Here is a 20,439-nt window from a genome sequence, read left to right as displayed (position 1 = left end):
AGTGGGAGTAACTGAAACTCTAAGCAGTTCACAAATCATTATTATTAAACATCATGTTCCCCCGTTTAGCCCTTATTACAACGTGGAAATCTGGCTCACATCCTACTTGATCATAGGCATAGGCCCGCTGAGGCTGCGGTTGGACCATATCAGCCACACAATTTGCTTCCCCACTGGGCAAAACAGAATATCACCGTGTTCACATCTGAGTGCGGTATCTGGCAAAGGCACCCCCATAGGTAAACTGACGTTCATCCATGGCAATAAACGGCAACCAACCACCAGAAAGCGCTGCTCATTTCCCTTATGGGCGCCACAAAAAATTCAGAGTTGTTCATGCTCACGATGCGGCATCTATCACACAATGAAATGAAGAAAACTGTGATAATATCATGAAACGAGCCATTTACAATCAAGTGGAAGAGCACAAGACACTGTACAGGCAGATCAGTTAAAAAGGGGAGTCATTTTTTGTCATTTTGATCTAGGAAACTTAACAAAAACCCACTGACAATTCGCCTGGCGATTGCATTCGGGATGCAACGGCAGAGCCGCCCATCTATATATGCAAGAATGCTTGACAAAACAAAATGACCCAGTGCCTGTTTCCTGCTAGCTTCTTTCCGGTCTTCATTCAAAGGGGCAGGAACTATTGCCTTGTCATTGGACCTACGCATCCATCTCACGTGATCTAAGACTTTGGTTGCTTGCTTTCGGAGAAAGCGGATTGCAAAACTCACAAAGAGGTGCTCAGATAATGTCAGCAACATAGGACCAAACTTCCATTCCTGTAAAATATCAAGCAGCAGGGTCAGGAAAATGCATCTCGATTCATGTGTACGGTACCACTGCAAACACCAGGTAGTAAGTGGCCAGTAATTTGACCAATTACAAACTGAAAAAAAAAACATGGTACGCATGCATGTGGGTGTGTGCGCGTGTGCGTGCTGTATATCCTGTGCTGAGTGTGTCTGCGAGTACGGAAACATTGTGTAGGTGTGGTGAACCTGATTTAATCAGACCTCGCCTCACAAGATCCATATTCAGATTAGGACCTGGTCATCAAGAGACATTCAAGCCAAACCAGTCTGTATCATCTGACTGGAGGCTACTCAGACGGTTCCAAGGTTAAGCCCTAGCAGGAGTTGCTGACTATGATAATCAGATCAGAGAATGGAGGATGGTTTTTTTCGAAGGAAAATGTGAGGTTTTGTTAGAAGTAGACAATGATGAGAAGTCGCCATATAAAACAAAAAGTACAGTAATATATAAAGGAGCAAAAATAACAAATAGAGATAATAATAAGGAATCAGACCCTAATCTATGCAGGCCGATCCAAGAGATATCCTTGCCTGCCCACTATTGTTTGGCATAAAGTAAAATTTGACCTGGAATTCTACCATGTATAGATCTTGCCTTCTTGCTTTCCTCTTTGAATGCCCTTTTAATTCTGCTCATACCAAACGTATCACCCACCGGGCATCAGCAACCATCCAAAAAGTTTTCCAAACTTTCTCTTTATCCCTAGCCCATGGTGCCAGCAAAATCTGTCTGAATGAGTTTATTTCTCAGTTTCGAGGTGACCAGTCTGACCAAATCCAATTGAAAAGACTTTGAAAAACCTACAACTCCAAAACATATGCAAAGTTGTTACCTCATTATTACGAGTAATGACACATGCAGCAGCTAGCTAGGCTAAGACCTCTTGTTCTGAGGTTCTCCGGCAATGCTTCCAACATAATTAACCATGCGAAGGAAACTGCTCAGAGATTAGGATGGGGTCCCATATTGTTTCTGTGAGAAAATAGCATTGGAAGTGTTTGAAAGTGATAAATAGCATGACTTAACTGTGAACTCTCCTTTCTTGGTACATCTCCAGCCCGTAGAATTATCTGGGTTGTTCAACTCAATGTTGGGAAGGACCTTGTAAAGGTCTAGCCACTCTTCAGTCTCCCTCAAGATTTCTGCAGCATTTGGTATCCCACCTAAGTCAGTATCCATGGCCAAGGGTCCAATGAAAAATGAGTGTCCTAATACTGAGTCCTTGATCTGTAGGGAGTGAGACAGTCGCATATCCACCAAATGCAGTTTATTCCTTTCAGTTCTACCATTCTGCAAGAATTTAGTGAAAATCTTGGTTAACCTTTTCTCCACCTTTTTTGGGATTTCAAGTAGTGTTAAAAAGGTACTCAGCCACAGATTTTTGAATCTTTCCCAGATGAAAGATTTTCTTCCTTTTTATAATGAATTAATTCATATCCAAATCCATTAGAATTGTCTGGGAGACCTTTGCATACAACGTCTTCAATTCATTTCAAAGATCTGTAGCAACTGTAAGATCAATCACCTGATTAAGCACTTCTTCTGATAATGTCGAGTTAAAACCAACCAATTAAACCTTGATCTTTCGCTATCAATCTTCATAGGCTAGAATTGGAATATGCAATGTCCTGGATTTCTGTTCACATTAAACAATATTCTCCTTTGGTATCACCTGCATGGAGGGTTTGCACCATCCATATGATCATAAAGCTTCGCAGACCATATGTAAGGGACATTGATCCGTTTCCACAAAAAGTAAGTAATGGGGTCTATTTAATCCCCACCTTAGAAAAAGACACATTTTACAAGGTATTTGGGTCCATCAGGAAATAAATAAAACAGGACTCTTTTTACTAAATATCTATTGAAATAGGGTCACAACATGGCTAATAAGAAGGCATGACAAGGAACTGCAGTCATGCTGACACCATTGCAGATCTTGCTTAAACAAGATTTGCTGATGTTAGTAGATTTTGATTGTTGATGTCAGTCAATACCAGTTGTCAATGACTTGGTGCAAAGAAGATAGAAGCAAAGGAAAGAAAAGAAGAGAGAATGAAGAAACAAGAAAAGAAAAGGAGAGAAGAAAGACTATCAAAAGAAGAGAAGAGGAAGAAGAAAAATAAAAGAAATAGGAAAGAAAATAAGAGAAAGAGGAAAGAGAATAAATTACAATAGGTGGATATGAAAGAAAGACTGAAGAACCAGAGTTACCGGAAGCGCGAAACGTCGCGCTTCCGAAACGTGCAGGGAAGCGCGCTTCCCCCTCGCTTCCCCATTTTTTTTATTTTTTTCGCTTCCCCCTCACTTCCGGTTCGCTTCCTAGGTCGCTTCCGAGACGGTTCATAATTTTCTTCTAAGTCATCCCATGCTTCCCGCTTCCTAATTTTTTTAAAGTGCCTCGCTTCCCGCTCCAGCTTCCCGTATCGCTTCCTCGACTGGTAACTCTGGGAAGAACACAATGATAAAAAATATTGTACGAGAGAAAGAGAGAAGAAAGATTGTTAATGGGAGAAAGATAAGGCCCAAATCTGAAGCCATGATCAAATTGGCTTTGAAACTGCTAAATCAAAGCTTGTATCCATGTAAGCTGCACTAATATCAATGAAGGAGAAAAAGACATCCCCTGATCTTCACCTATGGAGAGGGGCCTGATCCATTAGTATTTTTTTTTTTGTTATGAAAGCACTAAAAAGGGAAAACTACAAAAAGCGTACAGACATTAGAACCATATTATATCATGTCACAGCAAACACAGTACAGAATAGAACACAAAATATATGAGTACAATAAATGCCACCAAGTGATTACACATAACAAAATGACAAACACCCATTACACATGCTTCTCAACAAAAAAATGATATACAACTTGTGCCGAGTATTAGCAGCGTGTGGTTGTTGATAGGCTTGTTTAGTATGCATATTAATGCAATTTAATCATCGTTACTTACAGATGTGTAATACTGATGTAATCATTTATTCTTTATTTTTCAAGTCACTTAGGAGTGGCAGTTCTACAATTATTAATATAAAGATGCTATATTTACATTAACCTTAATTAGGGTTCTGTTATAAAGAAAGTTCTTGCATGCTACTCCTCCACACAAGACCATCAGCGGCTAAGTCTATCAAAATCACAGCTCCTTTTATTCTTCTTCCTCTTTTCTTCAACAACAAGAAATTGATAGATAATCATTTTTTGTGGAATAACATTCTCGAACCAAACAATTAGATGAAAGGGTACCAACTGCAATTGCCATGACCACTTACATGCCCTCCAGAGAGACGGTGTGTGGACAAAGAATACACATTTGATTCTCCATTCAACAGTCCCAGTCTTGTGAGGAATCCCTTTACATGCTCCACTATGTCATTGATAAGTGAACTATTTGGTGGAAGGTTTTTCAAGAGAACCTGCATTAAGTTATGCACATGAGATAAACATCATAGCCAAAAGTGACCAAAAGATTATTGAGCCTACAATTTAGGCACCTGAAGTTAGTTTTGCATGAAAGACTATGAATAAACAATTGGGAAAGATTTTGTGACTAAACTCTGAAATCTGGAAAAATAAATACAAAGAGCAGTCTACTGCCACATGTAATGCTATGGCAGTTTTTGCCCAAAACGTCCATTATTGTTGGTCAATCGAAAAAAAAAACCACTGGCTTGATCTGTAGGCATTTCATCACTACTCCCAAAGAACTCAATACCACAAACAGTTAAATCTCATCAACTATGTTGCAATACTACAGAAGTCTTATGATTTCCAAGTTATATCCTTGTTAGTCATAGCTTCAGGCAACCATCCAAAATAAACACAATGTTATATACATTGATTTCACCTCTACCTTTGACAAGTAAACCACAGATTTTCCAGTTGTAACTAAGAAATTTACTAGATCTAGATGGCTTTTCCTTCAATCTTCCATTCAACTGGAAGAACAATATTCCAATTTTTTTGCTTTGACAGTCAAGCTGGGGAATAACATCTGTGGGATTTGAACTGAGACCCCTATGTTAGATAGTGCAACCTAAGCATCCATTAAAAGCTAGAGTTGAGAGAAAAACATGAAATCTATTAAAATGCTATCATATGCCACACTTACCTGGTCATCGATTACTTTCACTTTGAGGTACTCTTGCTTGTACATCACATCTAACATGGCCTGTAGATAACCTTCAACATATGCCTGCATTTAAATTTCAAAATACAGATGTATAACACAAAATGCAACAAACCTATTTTGTGCCAATGAATTAATGCTTTTCATGCCACTATAATTTTACCCTTGACTAAAGTTAAAAGGGAATGCTACTAGAGTAATAGAGAAATTGAAAATTAGCAGTTTAGCACATAAAGGTGAAATATCATTGACAAAATCTCATCATGTTGTCATTTGTTGGTCAAAAAACAGCAGCACATTTGAAGCAGGAAGTTTGAACACCATTAGTAAGAAACTAAGAGTTACCTCATTGATTCCAGGACTACGGTCCAGCTTAATCCTTCTATTGGGGCCTCCCTCCATAAAAGCACTCCCTATGAATGCTGGCTCCATAGCTAAGTTCAATATGCCTTGGTGAAAACCCTTGGCCTTCAAAAAAAATCATAATACACCAAAGAAGTCAACATTTTGCACCATGAAAGTGAGAAACATAACACTGTTATCCAAGTTAGTTGAAGAAAATGTATAGGAAATTGTTGCACAAAACTAAAGTTACGGATTTATGAATTGCATGAATGGGTTTACCATGCCACTGAAACCACTTGTTTCTGCTCCTTTCAGAACATTGTCTGAGATTTCTGTGATAGCAGCAAAGAGTACGTTTGATCCTGCTCTTTTCAACTACACCACAAAATATATTTATCTGAATGGAAATTTCATCTGGACACATCAATAAAGGCAAACACATTCTGATAAATAACAAAGACATACCGTTTTCCCTAAATCTCCAAGATACCGCCTCGTCCCAGAAAATCCTTTACTGTCGATACACTTACTGATAAACTTAAACATACCTATCATCAACATTAATTATTTCAAGATCCCTAATTATAGGCAACAAGAACATCATTTGCATTACTGCAAATAGAAAGGACAGAGTTCTATTTGTCCCCTCGGAATTTCATGGCTAAAATCACTTGACAAATTTCAAGAGAGGAACACCAACTAAAAGCTAAACACGTTAACAAACAAAATTTGTGTGCAAATAACAGTGTATGTGTGTATGAGATAATAACTGATTCATAACCATCAAATCTAAAAATAGCCAAGACGCTGAGAGAGTTGACACTAGAAGCTCATATAATGAACTATCTGAAAATGTCACACATAAGAGAGCAGTGAACAATCAAAATATATAACGACAACTGCTGGCTACTTACCTGCCAAAGAAGAAGGGTGGGAACAAAAATACCTCAGGCTTTCAAAATAAACTATACTTAAAACTCACGGATACATTAAGCATTTTAAGTTCCACATTCTTATCCTCCAACCCAGTAAAACAAAAATCAATAAAGAGAAGTGTAGACATTAGCATAAAACATTCTCCATCAAACAACAGAAGGGTAGATAATTGTAGGAGCATTCACCAAGACATTGTAATGAAGCCTCAATGCAAAAACAAGTACAAAGCCACTAAGGGCAAAACACAAGCCATTAATGAGCTCACTTCACAAATGTCACTCAAAAGAGCACAAGTATAAAAAAATAATATTTATTCACTGGAGAAAAATGCTTAAGAAAAGCATACATAAAAGGGGGACAAGATGTCCCTTATATAGCCACCATACAAGGGCTAAAAGAGAGCCCATATAGTTGTTGGGGAGCTCCCAACGGCTATATGGTCAAAAGACCATAAAGCCCTTACATAAAAAAATAAAAGACAAAATAAAAAATAAAAATATCAAATCTGCCCAATGGGCAGGACCTATTACAACCATATAAAAGACTAAAATACCCCTAGAGGGCATAACCTATTAGAAACCAAGAAATATATGTATATGTGCATATACATACATGGAGTCGCTAGAATATGAGAACTGAAATATGATAACTAGAATATGAGAACTAGAAATATAGGCATTCTGAACACTTTTTTTGCAAATCCACCATGTGGATGTGCTTGGCATGGTGAATTTGCTAGGAATCAACCATTGGATCATATATTTTCGATGAAAATATGTGATTTTTGAATGCTTGAATATTTATGAAGATTATGAGCTATGTCACATAGACACGATTATTGAGCATCTGTACCCATGTCGACACGGGTATGGGTACCGGACGCAACACGGCTACGTGCTGGTCCAGATCAAGTTGGGTCCAATCCTAACACAAATAAAAAAAAGAATTGACGTCGGTGAAAGGGGGAGGGAGGAAGAAGAAGAAGAAAGAGGAGGAGGAGGAAGAAGAAGAAGAAGAAAAAAAAAGTGGAAGAGAAGGAAGAGGAGGAGAAGAAAGAAGAAAACGAAGAAGAGGAAGAGGAAGAGGAGGAGAGGGAAGAAGAAAGAGGAAGAGGAGAAGGAAGAAAAATACGAAAGAGGTGATAAATTTGCTTATGAACAGACGTGTTCTGCTGCAAGTACGAGAAAGGATGAAGGGAAAGGAGAGAGCTTCCAGAAATCGGCAGCCACCATTAACTTAATGGCTGCAGTAATGCTACATTAGTCTTAATAGGGTTACAATCATTTTACAAAGACAAAAGTACACTGCATTAGTAACGCATGTTACATTAGAATACAAAACAAAACTCGTAAATGAATATGGATCTTTTATCGGATCCATATCCAATCCATATTCTAATACCCTCCCTCAAGTTGTGCATGGGAGTGAACCATGTGCAACTTGTTCTTCAGATATCAGAAACAATGACTTGTAAGACCTTTTGTAAATATATCAGCAACTTGGTCTTCCGAAGGCACATAAACTGGTTCAATCTCTTTGTCTGCTATCTTTTGTCTTATGAAATGTTGATCAATCTCAATATGCTTAGTCCGACTGTGATGAATAGGGTTGAATGCAATTTATATGACACTTCTATTATCACACATAAGTGTCGAATTTGAGATATCCTCTCCCATCTCTGTAAGTAGATGCCTAATCCAGGTCACTTCTGCTGTGACAACTGCCATAGATCTATACTCTGCCTCTGTGCTAGATCTTGCCACAACCTTCTGTTTTCTACTACTCCATGAGACAAGATTTCTCCCAATGAAAACACAGTATCCTGAAGCAGACCTCCTCTCATCTGGATCACCTGCCCAGTCTGCATCTGTATAGGCCAGTATGTCATGTTTTAGTGTCTTGCATGAAGATTGAATATATATGAGTCCATCACCCACCGTTCCTTTTAGATAGCGAATGATGCGTTTGACAGCATCCATGTGACCAGTCTTTGGTTCATGCATGGATTGAGATACTTGATTAACAGAATATACAATGTTTGGTCGAGTAAAAGTAAGGTATTGCAACATACCTACTAAACTGCGATATTTGACTGCATCAGGATATAACTCACCATCACAAATACTGAGCTTTTGGTTGACAACACTGAGTGTGGGTAGATGTTTACAATCTGTCATTCTGGCTTTAGCCAGAAGATCAAGAGTGTATTTGTGTTGAGTTAATGACATTTTTTTCATCTTGTCTGTCCACCTCTACACCAAGAAAAAATCTCAGTTCCCCAAGGTCTTTCATTTTGAACCGCATACTCAATAAAGCTTTAATTCGTTGAATGTGGTATGGAGCATTACCAGTGATTGCAATATCATCAACATATATGAGTAGGAAAACCACAGTGGTACTATTCCTGTATATAAACAGAGAATGGTCAAGTTGGGAACGAAAGAAACCATGTTTCTGAATTTCTAAGGAAAAGCTTTCAAACCATGACCTAGAAGCTTCCTTCAAACCATACAAAGCTCTGGTTAATTTGCATACATATTCTTTTGTGTCTCCCTTTGCATAACCTTGAGGTTGCTCCATGTAAACCTCTTCCTTCAAGTCCCCATGAAGGAATGCATTTTTAACCATGGTTTTAAAACTCGCTGAGTCAACTCGGTGACTCGGCTGACTCGGCTCGGCCCTCCAACGAGTCAACTCGGTAAGCTAAACTCGTTCTGCGAAAACTCGGCCTTGACTAGGCCTGACTCGGGTTGACTCGGGCGAGTTTTGGGCACTTTTTTCTTTTTTCATTTTTCAAAGGCTATGGGCATTTTTTTTCATATGTAAGTGTTCATTTTTCAAAGAACAAATAGCATAATAACAATAGGCTTACCAACTTAATATAAAATCACAAAATTAGTAAAAGTCAATCAAATTTCACATGTCCAATTGTCAATCATTCATTCTTTTTGGTAGCTTCAGGTAAGGAATCAAACCCAGTACCCCTCAATGAACATAGAGTGAATCCACTAATCCAGCTAACATAACTGATCCCTCATGCAACCATCTCTGAGACCTACACAATAGTTGGCAGCCAGCCTGTTCAAAACCAACAGCATAAAATGCCTACATTTATCATTATAATATATATACATCACAACATTCTCATTATCCAAAGCTTATACGCATTTATGTGCAGATATATAAGGCATGGTCCAATCAACTCTACATCAGAAACACACTTACAAATATCAAGATAAAGTTCAATGTTCCCAAAATTTTGCAAGGATTTTCTGAGGCCCTGCAACACAACAACTATGACCATATATTCAGGATGTAAACCATGATCGAGCATGGTTATTAAAGTTCTTGAAGCTAGTAATTAAGTCATTCTTAATATATTGTCTTGAAAGACTTGCTCCTGCTTGTGTAGTTTCTTTAGTAAATGTGAGATTTGAATTAAGAGCAGTTTTACTTGATGTTATTTTACTTATTAATCAATTAAACTAGTAATTAAGTCATTCTACAAACCTTTATATGTTTAAATGACAATTTATATATTGTCTTTGTTTTAAAATCAAAAGTTAACAAAACCCGGTCCGAGTCACCGAGTTGACCCGCCGAGTCACGAGTCAATAAAGAACGAGTTGAGTTCCGAGTCACGGGTTTTAAAACCTTGTTCTTAACATCAAGCTGACTAAGGGTCCAACCACGTGCACGAGGAGGACGTGGCAGAGGCAAGGGAAATCCAATCCAGGGTGGACGTGGGTTACTACCTACACCAAATTCCACTGTTAGTTTTTCAAAGAATGTTCCCACATGCTATCAGTGTAACAAACAAGGTCACATCAAAGTCAACTATTGGATCAACCCACAAAATCAGAATAGAATGCAAAACGCTAGAAATGTTGGTACATCAGGAACTGCAGGTACGTTTCGGGTTAGTGGATCTTCTACTATCTGCAATGGCCAACTTGAATCTGAAGCAAAATGATGATGGAATATGGTATGTTGACTCTGGGGCAACAACCCATGTGACTGGCAATGCAGGTAAGTTCTCTACTTTGACTCCCTATTTTGGAAAATCTAATATTGTAACTGGAGATGGGACTCACCACCCTATTTCAAACATAAGCAACGTCCTCATTCCTTTGTCTGAGTCATCTATTCCTTTATCTGATGTTCATGTACCAAATATAAAGAAAAATATTGTCTCTGTTTCTAAGCTTGTTGATTCTACCAATTCATCTATGGAATTTACTCCTACTTCTATCTTTGTCAAGGATCTTCAAACGAAGAAGATGTTCGCTAAAGGAGAGCGACGTGAAGACATGTATGTCTTTAATGAAGATCCAGCCTCCAGTATCATGAAGTCCAAGTCTGATCTCGTCTCTAAAAACGTCCTAAGTACATCCAAATGCAATAAGTCAAATCTCTAGCATTCTCGTCTTGGTCATTATAGTCAAGTCTTTATTGAAAAGTTAGTGTCAAATGGTTTTCTTTCTGAGTCTGTTTCACCTTCATTGAAGGATAAAATATGTCCCAGTTGTCAGGTTTGCAAAAGTCATGTACTTTTGTTTCATCAAATAAATAAAAGAGCCTTCATGCCCTTTGAAATAATATGTTCAGAAGTTTGGGGCCCAACCCCCAATCCTTCTTCTTCTGGAAGTAAATATTATGTATCTTTTATTGATAGTTTCTCTCGTTTTACTTGAATATTCTTTATGAAACACAAATCAGAGTTTTTTCTCATTTTTCGTCACTTTAATGTCTATGTTAAAAATCAATTCTCTCAAAATATTCAAATTCTCCAATGTGATGGAGGTGGTGAGTATTCCTCCAAAGAATTTTTAGATTTTCTCCAAAATAATGGGATGCATCGTAGAGTTTCTTGCCCGTACACTCCACAACAAAATGGAATTGCTGAATGTAAACACAAACATATTGTGGAAAGTGCAATGAGTATGATACATGGGAGTAACTTACCCATTAGTCTTTGGACTGAAGCTTTTCACACTGTCACTCATGTGATAAATCGTCTTCCTATGCCTATTCTTGAAAATCAATCTCCCTATTATGTTCTCTTTGGTACACATCCCGATTATAGTGAGTTACGAGTTTTTGGATGCACATGTTATGTACATATTGACAAATCCATGAGGACTAAATTCCAAAACAAAACTCGTGAATGGATATGGATCCTTTATCAGATCCATATCCAATCCATATTCTAATAAGAGGAACAAGAAGAGGAGGAGAAGGAAGAAGAGGACAAGAGAGAGAGAGAGAGAGAGAGAGAGAGAGAGAGAGAGAGAGAGAGGACGTACCTTGCACAACTCTTCTTCTTCAAAACTGCTCAAGAGAGAGACCTACCTTTTTATTAAAAACAAAATTTCATTCCCCTCCCCCTTCTTTCCAAAAATTACAGCCACCCCCCTTTACAATTTTTTTTTTAATTTCTGATATGGACTTTCCCCTCCCCCATCTTTTAAAAGATTACAGTCACCCCTTACAAACTTTTTTTAACTTTTGATATGGATCCTAATATGGATCCACACCCCCCTTTAAACTGACAGTGAGATAACCAAAATTTTGCTAAGGAGAAAAGAAAACTAAGGTGGCGGCAAGGCCTTGGTGAAGAAATACGCAAGTTGGTATCCGATATGACATAAGGAAGTTCAATAGTGACCTTAAGAAACTCTTCTCAAACATAGTGGCAATCAATCTCTATGTGCTTTGTTCGTTCATAGATGGTGCAATTACTAGCAATGTAGATAGCGCTCTTCTTGTCGCAACACATCTTCGATGGAGTAGAGATGGTGATCCTCGTATCTTTGAGCAAACTTCTTAGCCAAACAATCTCAATGGTGGTAATTGTCATTGCCCTATACTCAGCTTCGGTGGAGGAGAGCGACACCTTTTATTGTTTCTTACACCACGATATAAGTGAATCGACAAGAAACACACAATACCCTGTAGTAGAAATATAATCATTAGAGTTGCCTCCCCAGTCAAAGTCAGTATAAACAATCAAATTAAGATAAGAAAAAAATGATAAGAATTTTTTTAGTTATAGTGCCCTTCAAATATCTGATAACTAAAATTCCTTTAGTTATAGTGCTATATGAATTGAAATAGGAGCTTGCTGAAACTTACTGGCGGTAAGAACGACATTTGCTATATCAGGTCAAGTTATAGACATATATGTAAGAGATCCAATTAATTGATCGTAGGGAGTAGGATAGGATCTTCCAATTGAGTGCCATCATTGGCCCTCATCTTTGCGTTAAGCACTTTTAGAGTATTATTCATTGCCTTTTCATCAGTTAGACCTGATCTAGAAATTACATCTGATGTCAGTTTCATCTAAGAAAGCACATATCCTCTCGAGGAGTAGGCAACCTCGATACTTAAAAAAATACCTCAAAAAACCAAGGTCAAACATATAAAAATTTCTTTTAAGAGAGGAGAAGTTCTATGAAGTAAAGAAGCCTGAACATGCTCAAATTTCGAGCAAAAACCATGAAGAAATTGAAGGAAATGTTCTTTCTCTATTTGACGTTGCCTCAACTCAATGGTCCATCCTTCCCATTGAAGTTCAAGTAGAGCAAGTTCATCCCACAATGGTGATAGAGCATTATAATAATCGCGTACACTCAGGTCTCTTTGCTTAGTAGATCTTATTTTTTCTTGCAAAAAATATTGTCTAACAAGGTCCCTTTGAGTGTATGTCTTTCATAAAAATCTAAGCCTCATTGACTTTTTTCAACTAGGCAAGGTTGGCGCAAATTTTTAGCTCAACATTGCTTATGAACAATGCCAAATCTTAGTATGCTCACTTTTCCAATCTACCATCTTTATTTGATATTCTTGAATGAATCTTTTTCTTTCTTCTCCACTAAGGGCCTTCTCTTGATCTCCTTTCTTCATGGTGAGCTTATGTTGTGGCTCAGGAACCGTGCCAAATACATAACCCCAAAGTTTACTTCCTTTGAGGTGGTTCTCCATTGAGGCCACCCACGTCATATAGTTTGATCCGTTCAACTTGAAAAAAAGACCAATCTTTGAGTCTTTTTCGGCCATGACAAGGAGAAGAGATAAGAGAAGAAGAAATGTGGAAGAATGCCAACGATCACGATCACTACGAGCACCACGTTCAATAAGGCCTAAGGGTGTAACAACCAAGGGGATTCGATACCATATAATGAAGTCTCAATGCAAGCACAAGTACAAAGCCACTAATGAACTCACTTCACAAATATCACGAGTATAAATATAAAAAATTAATATTTATTCAATTAAGAAAATGCTTAAGAAAAGCATACATAAAAGCGGGACAAGATATCCCTTATATAGCCACCATACAAAGCTAAAAGAGAGCCCATGTAGTTGTTGGGGAGCTCCCAACGGCTATATGGTCAAAAGACCATAAAGCCCTTATATAAAAAATAAAAGACAAAAAAGGAAAAATAAAAATATCAAATCTGCCCCTAATGGGAAGGACCTATTACAACTATATAAAAAGACTAAAATACCCCTAGAGGGCATAACCTATTACAAACCAAGAAATATATGCATATGTACATATACATACGTGTAGGCATGATATATACTTACATATATAGAAAAAGTGGCAGCTGCCTACTGATAAAATATGTTTTGACGTCATCGGATCTGGATCGGATCCAAATCCGTGCATCTTATCCTTATTAAACAGGTTTCTTTATGTAATGGCATTTTAGTTATTTTCATGTGTTTTAAACCTATTGTATTACTTGTTTCATAATAAAGGATTAGGGTATTCCATCTCAAGAAGTGGCTGCCGTTTTTTAGCATCTCTCTCTCTCTCTTTCTTCCTCTCTCTCCTCCTTCAGTTGAATGCAACTGTAACATTTTCTTACATGGTATCAAAGCGGGACTTCGGTTTTCTTCCAAAAGGTATGCCCATTTAGATCTAATATTGTTTTCTTCCGGTCAAAATCCCCTCTTCTCTTCCTTTTCTCTTCTAATCTTTCTTCTTTCTCCTATTTCTCTATACTGTCAGTTTTTCCTTTACTGACAGCTGGTTTCCTTGGTTCATTTATCCAACATCAAGCTCTTTTTATTTTGACGTCAATCCTAAAAAAAAAGAAGAGGAAAATGTATTTGACGTCAAAATAAAGGTTATTTGTTTCGAATACCCTTATCTAAAAACTAGTTCTGATATTCCCTAATCTAAAAAAAAAAATTCTGTTTTCCTTATTTGTGCAGATTTTATTTTCTGGAATCTTGATTAATTATTGTTAATCCTGATTTTTCTTTTGGTCCCAGTATTTCTCTCCATTGTTTCGCATCCTTTCAGTTGGCATATGCATATTAAAAACATTATATTGTGATTTGCTGGTCTGTTGGCACATTTTATATTATATCCTGCACCTTATCAAATCTGTTTTATTGTGCTGCTGCATATTTGCTCTTGACTGAAATTTATTTCCTTCTTTCTTTGCTCGCTTCTCTGTCCTTTCATCTATTCTAAATGGATTCCTCTGCATATGCTGGCCTCTCTTCAAACTTTTTGAGTTAGCTTGTTTCTGAAAAACTTAATCATTCAAATTTTTTGACCTGAAAGAGACAAATTGTTCCTTTTATAAGAAGCCAAGATCTGTTTGGGATGGATCAATTTCAGTCCCACCACAGTTCATTCCACATGAATCAAAGGATGATAAAGGAGATACTTTGGTTAACTTTATTTCAAATCATGAATTTACTGCATAGATAAGCGTGATCAGGCATTAGTTGTATATATTACTTCCACTCTATCTCAAGACGTTTTGATATCTATACCGGATTATTGTACTACTAGTCAATTATGGAATAGACTTGCGTAAACCTATTCTCAGATTTCAGAGGCAATGGTTTTATTTCTAAAAAAAGAGTTTCAGACTCTTAAAAATGTCTCAATGTCTATCATGAAATTTTTAAATAAAGTGAAATTTGTTACAGATCAACTTGCTATTGTTGGAAGTATTGTCTCTGACAAGGAAAAAGTGCAACAAACTCTCAATGGACTGGGTCCAGAAGATCAGGTTCTCTCCACTTCTTTATCGATTCTACCTGCGTTACCCAACTTTGAGGATCTTCAAGCTAAACTTCTTCAGTATGAAATGAGCATAAAACACCTGATAGAAGGAAGTGATGATGCAGATTCACATAATGTCTTAGCATCAAATATATCTCATGGTTTTAGGCGAGGATGTAACGCCCCAAAATACAGGACTTGTAACTTTTTATGAAAAGTTTGAAAGCTTTGTAATTATTCATTTATCAGAATTTTTAAATAGTAATTCAGCGGAAATTGGTGTTTGAAATAGCAAGTCAATGGACCTTGGGCGCATTACAACACAAACTTTCCTTCACAAATAGATTTGAAACTCCAAGAAAACAAATGCATTTTTTAATAGTTTAAGACTTGTACAAAAAAAAGATTTTCAAAAAAACCTTTATGCAAATTTATCAAAATATCCTCAGGAGTGAAACGTCAGTGAAAGAGCCTCATCTTGATCGCATCACGCCATCGTGCCATCGCAGTCCGTACAGATCCAATTATCACGTGTGCCCATAAAATGGGTCAGTTTCACAAAAAACTGGTAGGTGCACAAGTGAGACTATGAAACTCAAATAAGCAATTATGACAAGTAATGAGTTATGTTTAGTATGATTAGTTGACTTATTCTAACAAGTAAGCTACATCAATCATGAGCAATATACTATGCAAATGAATAAGTATTTCTAACATGAACAATTGAGTATGCAAACAAATAAAGGGTTTCAATGTGAGCAATTAATTATAAAATCAAGTGAGCTATCAACTATCACAAGATAAGAGTTCATTCATCACAAGGCATACGCAATTTCTCGGCAAGTAATTAAATTAATCATAAGGTGCAAGAAATTGCACAACAAGCAGTTTATAAGTTGCACGCAGTAAGCAATCACACGACAATAGTTATATTAATCACAAAATATAAGCAGCTTATAAGACGAGCAGTTACATTAGTCGTAGTTGTAAACGGTTTGTAGATTACGAGTTGTAAGCAGTTACATTAGTCATAAGAGACTCGAGCCAACAAGTGTTGTGAATAGGGTATTTATTGTTTCAATATTAGTTGGCCTTGCAGGTATGGACAAAGCACGATACGTAGAAACAACTGATACTAATACAGGGGTTTATTATGTCATGTATTTTAGATACCTCGGGTAGCTAGCTGAGTCCGCTGCTAAGGGGACGACCAGTGACCAAGAGAGTAAATCCCCAAAGGCATAAGTGGTTTATGGATGCATCCCACTTCTGCAGAAGTGCCTGAAGCTACTTTTATAGCTTCTTTCCCCTAACTTTGATGATTGGGGAGGCCGAGTCTTTTGCCCGAAATAGCCATTAATGACCTGTCCAACAGAGTTTTTGTACCATCCATTCTCTTGATGAAAACAGCAGGTCGAATGAATACGTCAGGTGTTACTTAATTGAAGACCCATTCTATATGCTCTGGTCTTTCGATCTACTCAAGCATCTTGCCTGTGAAGACGAAACCATCACCATTAAGTGATTTATACGCGTCATTGCACGTTCGAGGCAATCACACACCTCTCATCCTACTCACCGCAATACGCAATATACCTATTCAAAAGTACAACCACGATGAGAAGGGTACTTATTGTGAAAGTGAAAACATTACCATTATGTGATTTCAAACACGTGTCATTACATGTTCGAAGTAAACATAGACCTCTCATCCTACTCATCGTAGTATGCAAAGTACTTGTTCAAAAGTACAACTACGATGAGAGGAGTAAGGATTTCTCAAAGGAAACCCCCAAAACATTGTTTTGCCAAAAATACATGGTGTAACCATTCAAGTTCAAACTTGACATGCTATGGTCCTTTAGACAATCACGAACCTCATGCCTGCTAGGCGATCCTCAACATTACATGATTACAATAATGTGCCAAAACATGTTTCAAGGTTACCACAGACCTCTCATCCTATGCCTCGTAGTCCAAACATATCGTATATGTCTAAAAGTATGACTATAAAGATAGGGACGTGGATTTCTCAAAAGAAAACCCAATAGCATAACTCGCAAAGGAAGTGACAAGGCGACCAAACAAAGTCTCGCAACAGAAGTGATGTGACAATGATCTAGCGATGGTGCATGGTGCAGGTTCCTCAATAGAACCCTCGCCCAACCCATGCCCATGCCCCTAAACAAGGTTATCTGAGTTGCATCGAATACGCGAACCAAAGTTGTAAAACACTTCTCCCAAAAGTGCATAAGTGTGTGTCATATCTTTTAAAAACAAAGGAACGAAATGGAATATGCTCAAAGCTGCACTTAAGTGCAAGTTAGCAAAAAGCGAGCTCGTGTCCAATACAGTGCGACAGTAAGATGCAAAAGATCCCCAAAGTGCAAAACTGTGTGTCGAGTGCAAAACCTTGTAAGCAGTGCACAAGGTACGAAATCGTACCTCAGCTAAACAAACATGCAAGTGAATACACAAGGCAGTGTACGAGATACGAAACCGCAACTCAACTAAACAAATATAGAAGCAAGTAAATGCGTAAGGCATCGCACTGAAGAGCGTCGACAAAGTAAAAACAAGAAAAGACAGAAATAAAAGTCTAGGCATATTAAGCGCGGCGACAAAGTAAAGACAGGAAAGAAAAAACAGAAAAATAAGAGCAAAAGTAAAAGTCTGAGCACATAAAGCGCATCGGCAAAGTAAAGACAGAAAGTAAATGCAAAAATAAAGCCTGTGAAATGAAATAGGGATCTTCGAAACACAAGCTTAGATTCACAAGGAAAAGTGTCAAGAATGACACTAAAGCATAACCCTTAAAAAGGGTATAACTGAAAAAAAAAAAAATAAAAATAAAAAAGACATTCTTTATTGATATGAAAAACCAATTGCTTAAGAAGAATTGGAATAGAATACAAGCGGGGTTGCACCCCTTTATGTACACAGCTGAAAGAGGACTCAATAGAGCTGTTGGACTGTGTCCAACATCTCTATTGCTAGTCAAGTCTAGACAGGACTTGACTAGCAACAGTCATTCTAGTTCAAACTGAACTAGATGACATAAAGACAAAAAATAAAAATAAAGAAAAAAGTTACAGAAAAGAAAGAAATGAGAAATATTTATATATATAATAATATATTAATATATATATATATATATATATATATATATATATATATATACAGTTTTACATTTTAACACTCCCCCTCAAACTTACGGTACAATAAGCGAAAGTTTGTCTAAGAGAAAGTTAAATTGGGGAGCAACGAGAGGCTTTGTAAAGAAGTCTGCTAACTGATATTTTGAAGTGACATATGGCAGATCAATTATCCCGTGTAGATATTCCTCTCTGACGTAGTGACAATCCATTTCGATGTGTTTGGTGCGTTCGTGGAATGTTCTGTTACTGACAATGTAGATCACACTTTTGTTGTCACAACACATTTGTGAAGCCTTTGTTGTTTCAGCTCCCATGTCAGCAAACAATCATCGGAGCCAAACGACTTCCATGGTCGTGGTTGTCATGCCTCTGTATTCAGCTTCGGTGGATGAGAGAGATACCTTCCGCTGCTTTTTACACCTCCACGAGATTAATGATTCCCCTAAAAAAACACAAAAACTAGTGGCTGAGTGTCTGTTATTGGGATCACCTCCCTAATCAACATCAGTATATGCAATTAAATAAAGAGAAGAGGAAGAAGATAAGAAAAGTCCTCGTGAAAGAGAGGACTGAATGTATCTGATAATACGCATGACTGCTCCCATATGAACAGAAGTAGGAGCATGTTGAAATTGGCTTGTTGTGTGAAGAGCATGTGCTATATCTGGTCTGGTAATGGATAGATAGGAAAGTGCCCCGACAAGCTGTCTGTAAGGAGTAGGGTCTGCAAGAAGTTCTTCATCATCGATTTTCATTTTAACATTAACAACTTCTAGAGTGTCGACTTTCTTATCATCAGTAATACCAGACCTGAAAACAATATCAAAAGCAAATTTAGTCTGAGATAATAAATATCCTCTAGGAGAATAAGCAACTTCAATGCCTAAAAAATATCTCAATAAGCCTAAATCAGTCATTTCAAAATGAGTTTTAAGAACTGTTTTGATCGTTTCAACTACCTGTTTATCGCTTTCAATGATAATCATATCATCCACATAGAGAAGAAGCACAATGATCCCTGCATCAGAATTCTTAATAAACAAAGCAGTGTTAGTTAAACAGAATTGAAAACCAATATCAATCATAACACGACTAAACCTATCATAACAAGCTTTCGGTGCTTGTTTAAGTCCATAAAGAGCTTTTTTTAAGCGAAGGACTTTACCCTTAGGAATACTTAGACCAAGAGAGGGTTCCATGTATACTTCTTCAACTAGCTTTCCATTTAAAAAGGCATTTTTGAAATCCATTTGAAAAATAGACCATTTTTTTATAGAAGCTAAGGCAATTAAGGTTCAGACAGTTGTCATACAAGCCACCAGAGCAAAGGTTTCTTCATAATCAATCTCATATTCTTGGGCATAACCTTTGGCTACTAATCGGGCTTTATATCTTTCAAGAGTACCATCACTCTTGGTTTTAATTTTATAAACCCATCGACATCCTATAGTTTTCTTTCCTTAAGAAAGATTTTGAATAGTCCATGTAGAAGCCTTTTTAAGTGCATCTAATTCAAATTTCATGGCTTCTATCCATTTAATATCATTTTTTGCTTGAAAATATGTGAATGGTTCTTCATATGAGTGAATTAATGCAATAGCTGCCCTATATGTGGGTGAGAAAGACTCGCATGATACAAACTTTCTTGGAGGCCTTGAGACTCGGGATGATTGTCTAGATGGAATGTTAGAATATTTTTCAAGTGCACATGGACGATTAGACTCTTGTCGCCTGGAATATTGAATACTAGTATCTCTATGAACTTTTTTATTTTCAACATTATGATTAAGATCAATAATTCTTTGATCATCATCAAAGCTACAGTCAAGTGTTAAAAATAAAATTGTATTCAAATACCCGATAAGGGTATTTTTGTCTTTTTATCATATAGTACAGTCCACTAAGGACTGAAATGTAATTTAGCATTGTAATAAATAAACTGCCATACAGTTCAAGCACAACAGTCATATTTTGACTGTTGTGCACAACAGTCAAAATATGACTGTTGGGTA

General features: G+C 37.1%; 1 protein-coding gene across 3 annotated transcripts in view; it reads right to left on the bottom strand.

Annotated features, from left to right (window-relative positions):
* Nucleotides 1-370: 370 nt before the first annotated feature.
* LOC149847908 (vacuolar protein sorting-associated protein, putative (DUF1162)) overlaps nt 371-20,439 on the bottom strand; it is a 197,473-nt gene continuing 177,404 nt past the window's right edge. For all 3 annotated transcript variants that reach the window (XM_090008160.1, XM_090008196.1, XM_090008244.1), the window contains 6 exons: nt 5,762-5,844; nt 5,576-5,671; nt 5,297-5,419; nt 4,934-5,017; nt 4,095-4,238; nt 371-788 (listed from right to left, as the gene is read on the bottom strand). In XM_090008160.1, the coding sequence (XP_089864286.1) occupies nt 465-788; nt 4,095-4,238; nt 4,934-5,017; nt 5,297-5,419; nt 5,576-5,671; nt 5,762-5,844 (854 nt within the window). In that variant the 3' untranslated portion in view covers nt 371-464. The remainder of the gene's footprint in view (nt 789-4,094; nt 4,239-4,933; nt 5,018-5,296; nt 5,420-5,575; nt 5,672-5,761; nt 5,845-20,439) is intronic.

This window comes from Nuphar pumila, chromosome 1 (genome assembly GCF_984573655.1).
Source record: "Nuphar pumila chromosome 1, dmNupPumi1.hap1.1, whole genome shotgun sequence".
NCBI classification, from domain to species: domain Eukaryota; kingdom Viridiplantae; phylum Streptophyta; class Magnoliopsida; order Nymphaeales; family Nymphaeaceae; genus Nuphar; species Nuphar pumila.
The sequence above is the reverse complement of the archived record's forward strand: the minus strand, read 5'-3'. Positions and strand labels throughout refer to the sequence as shown.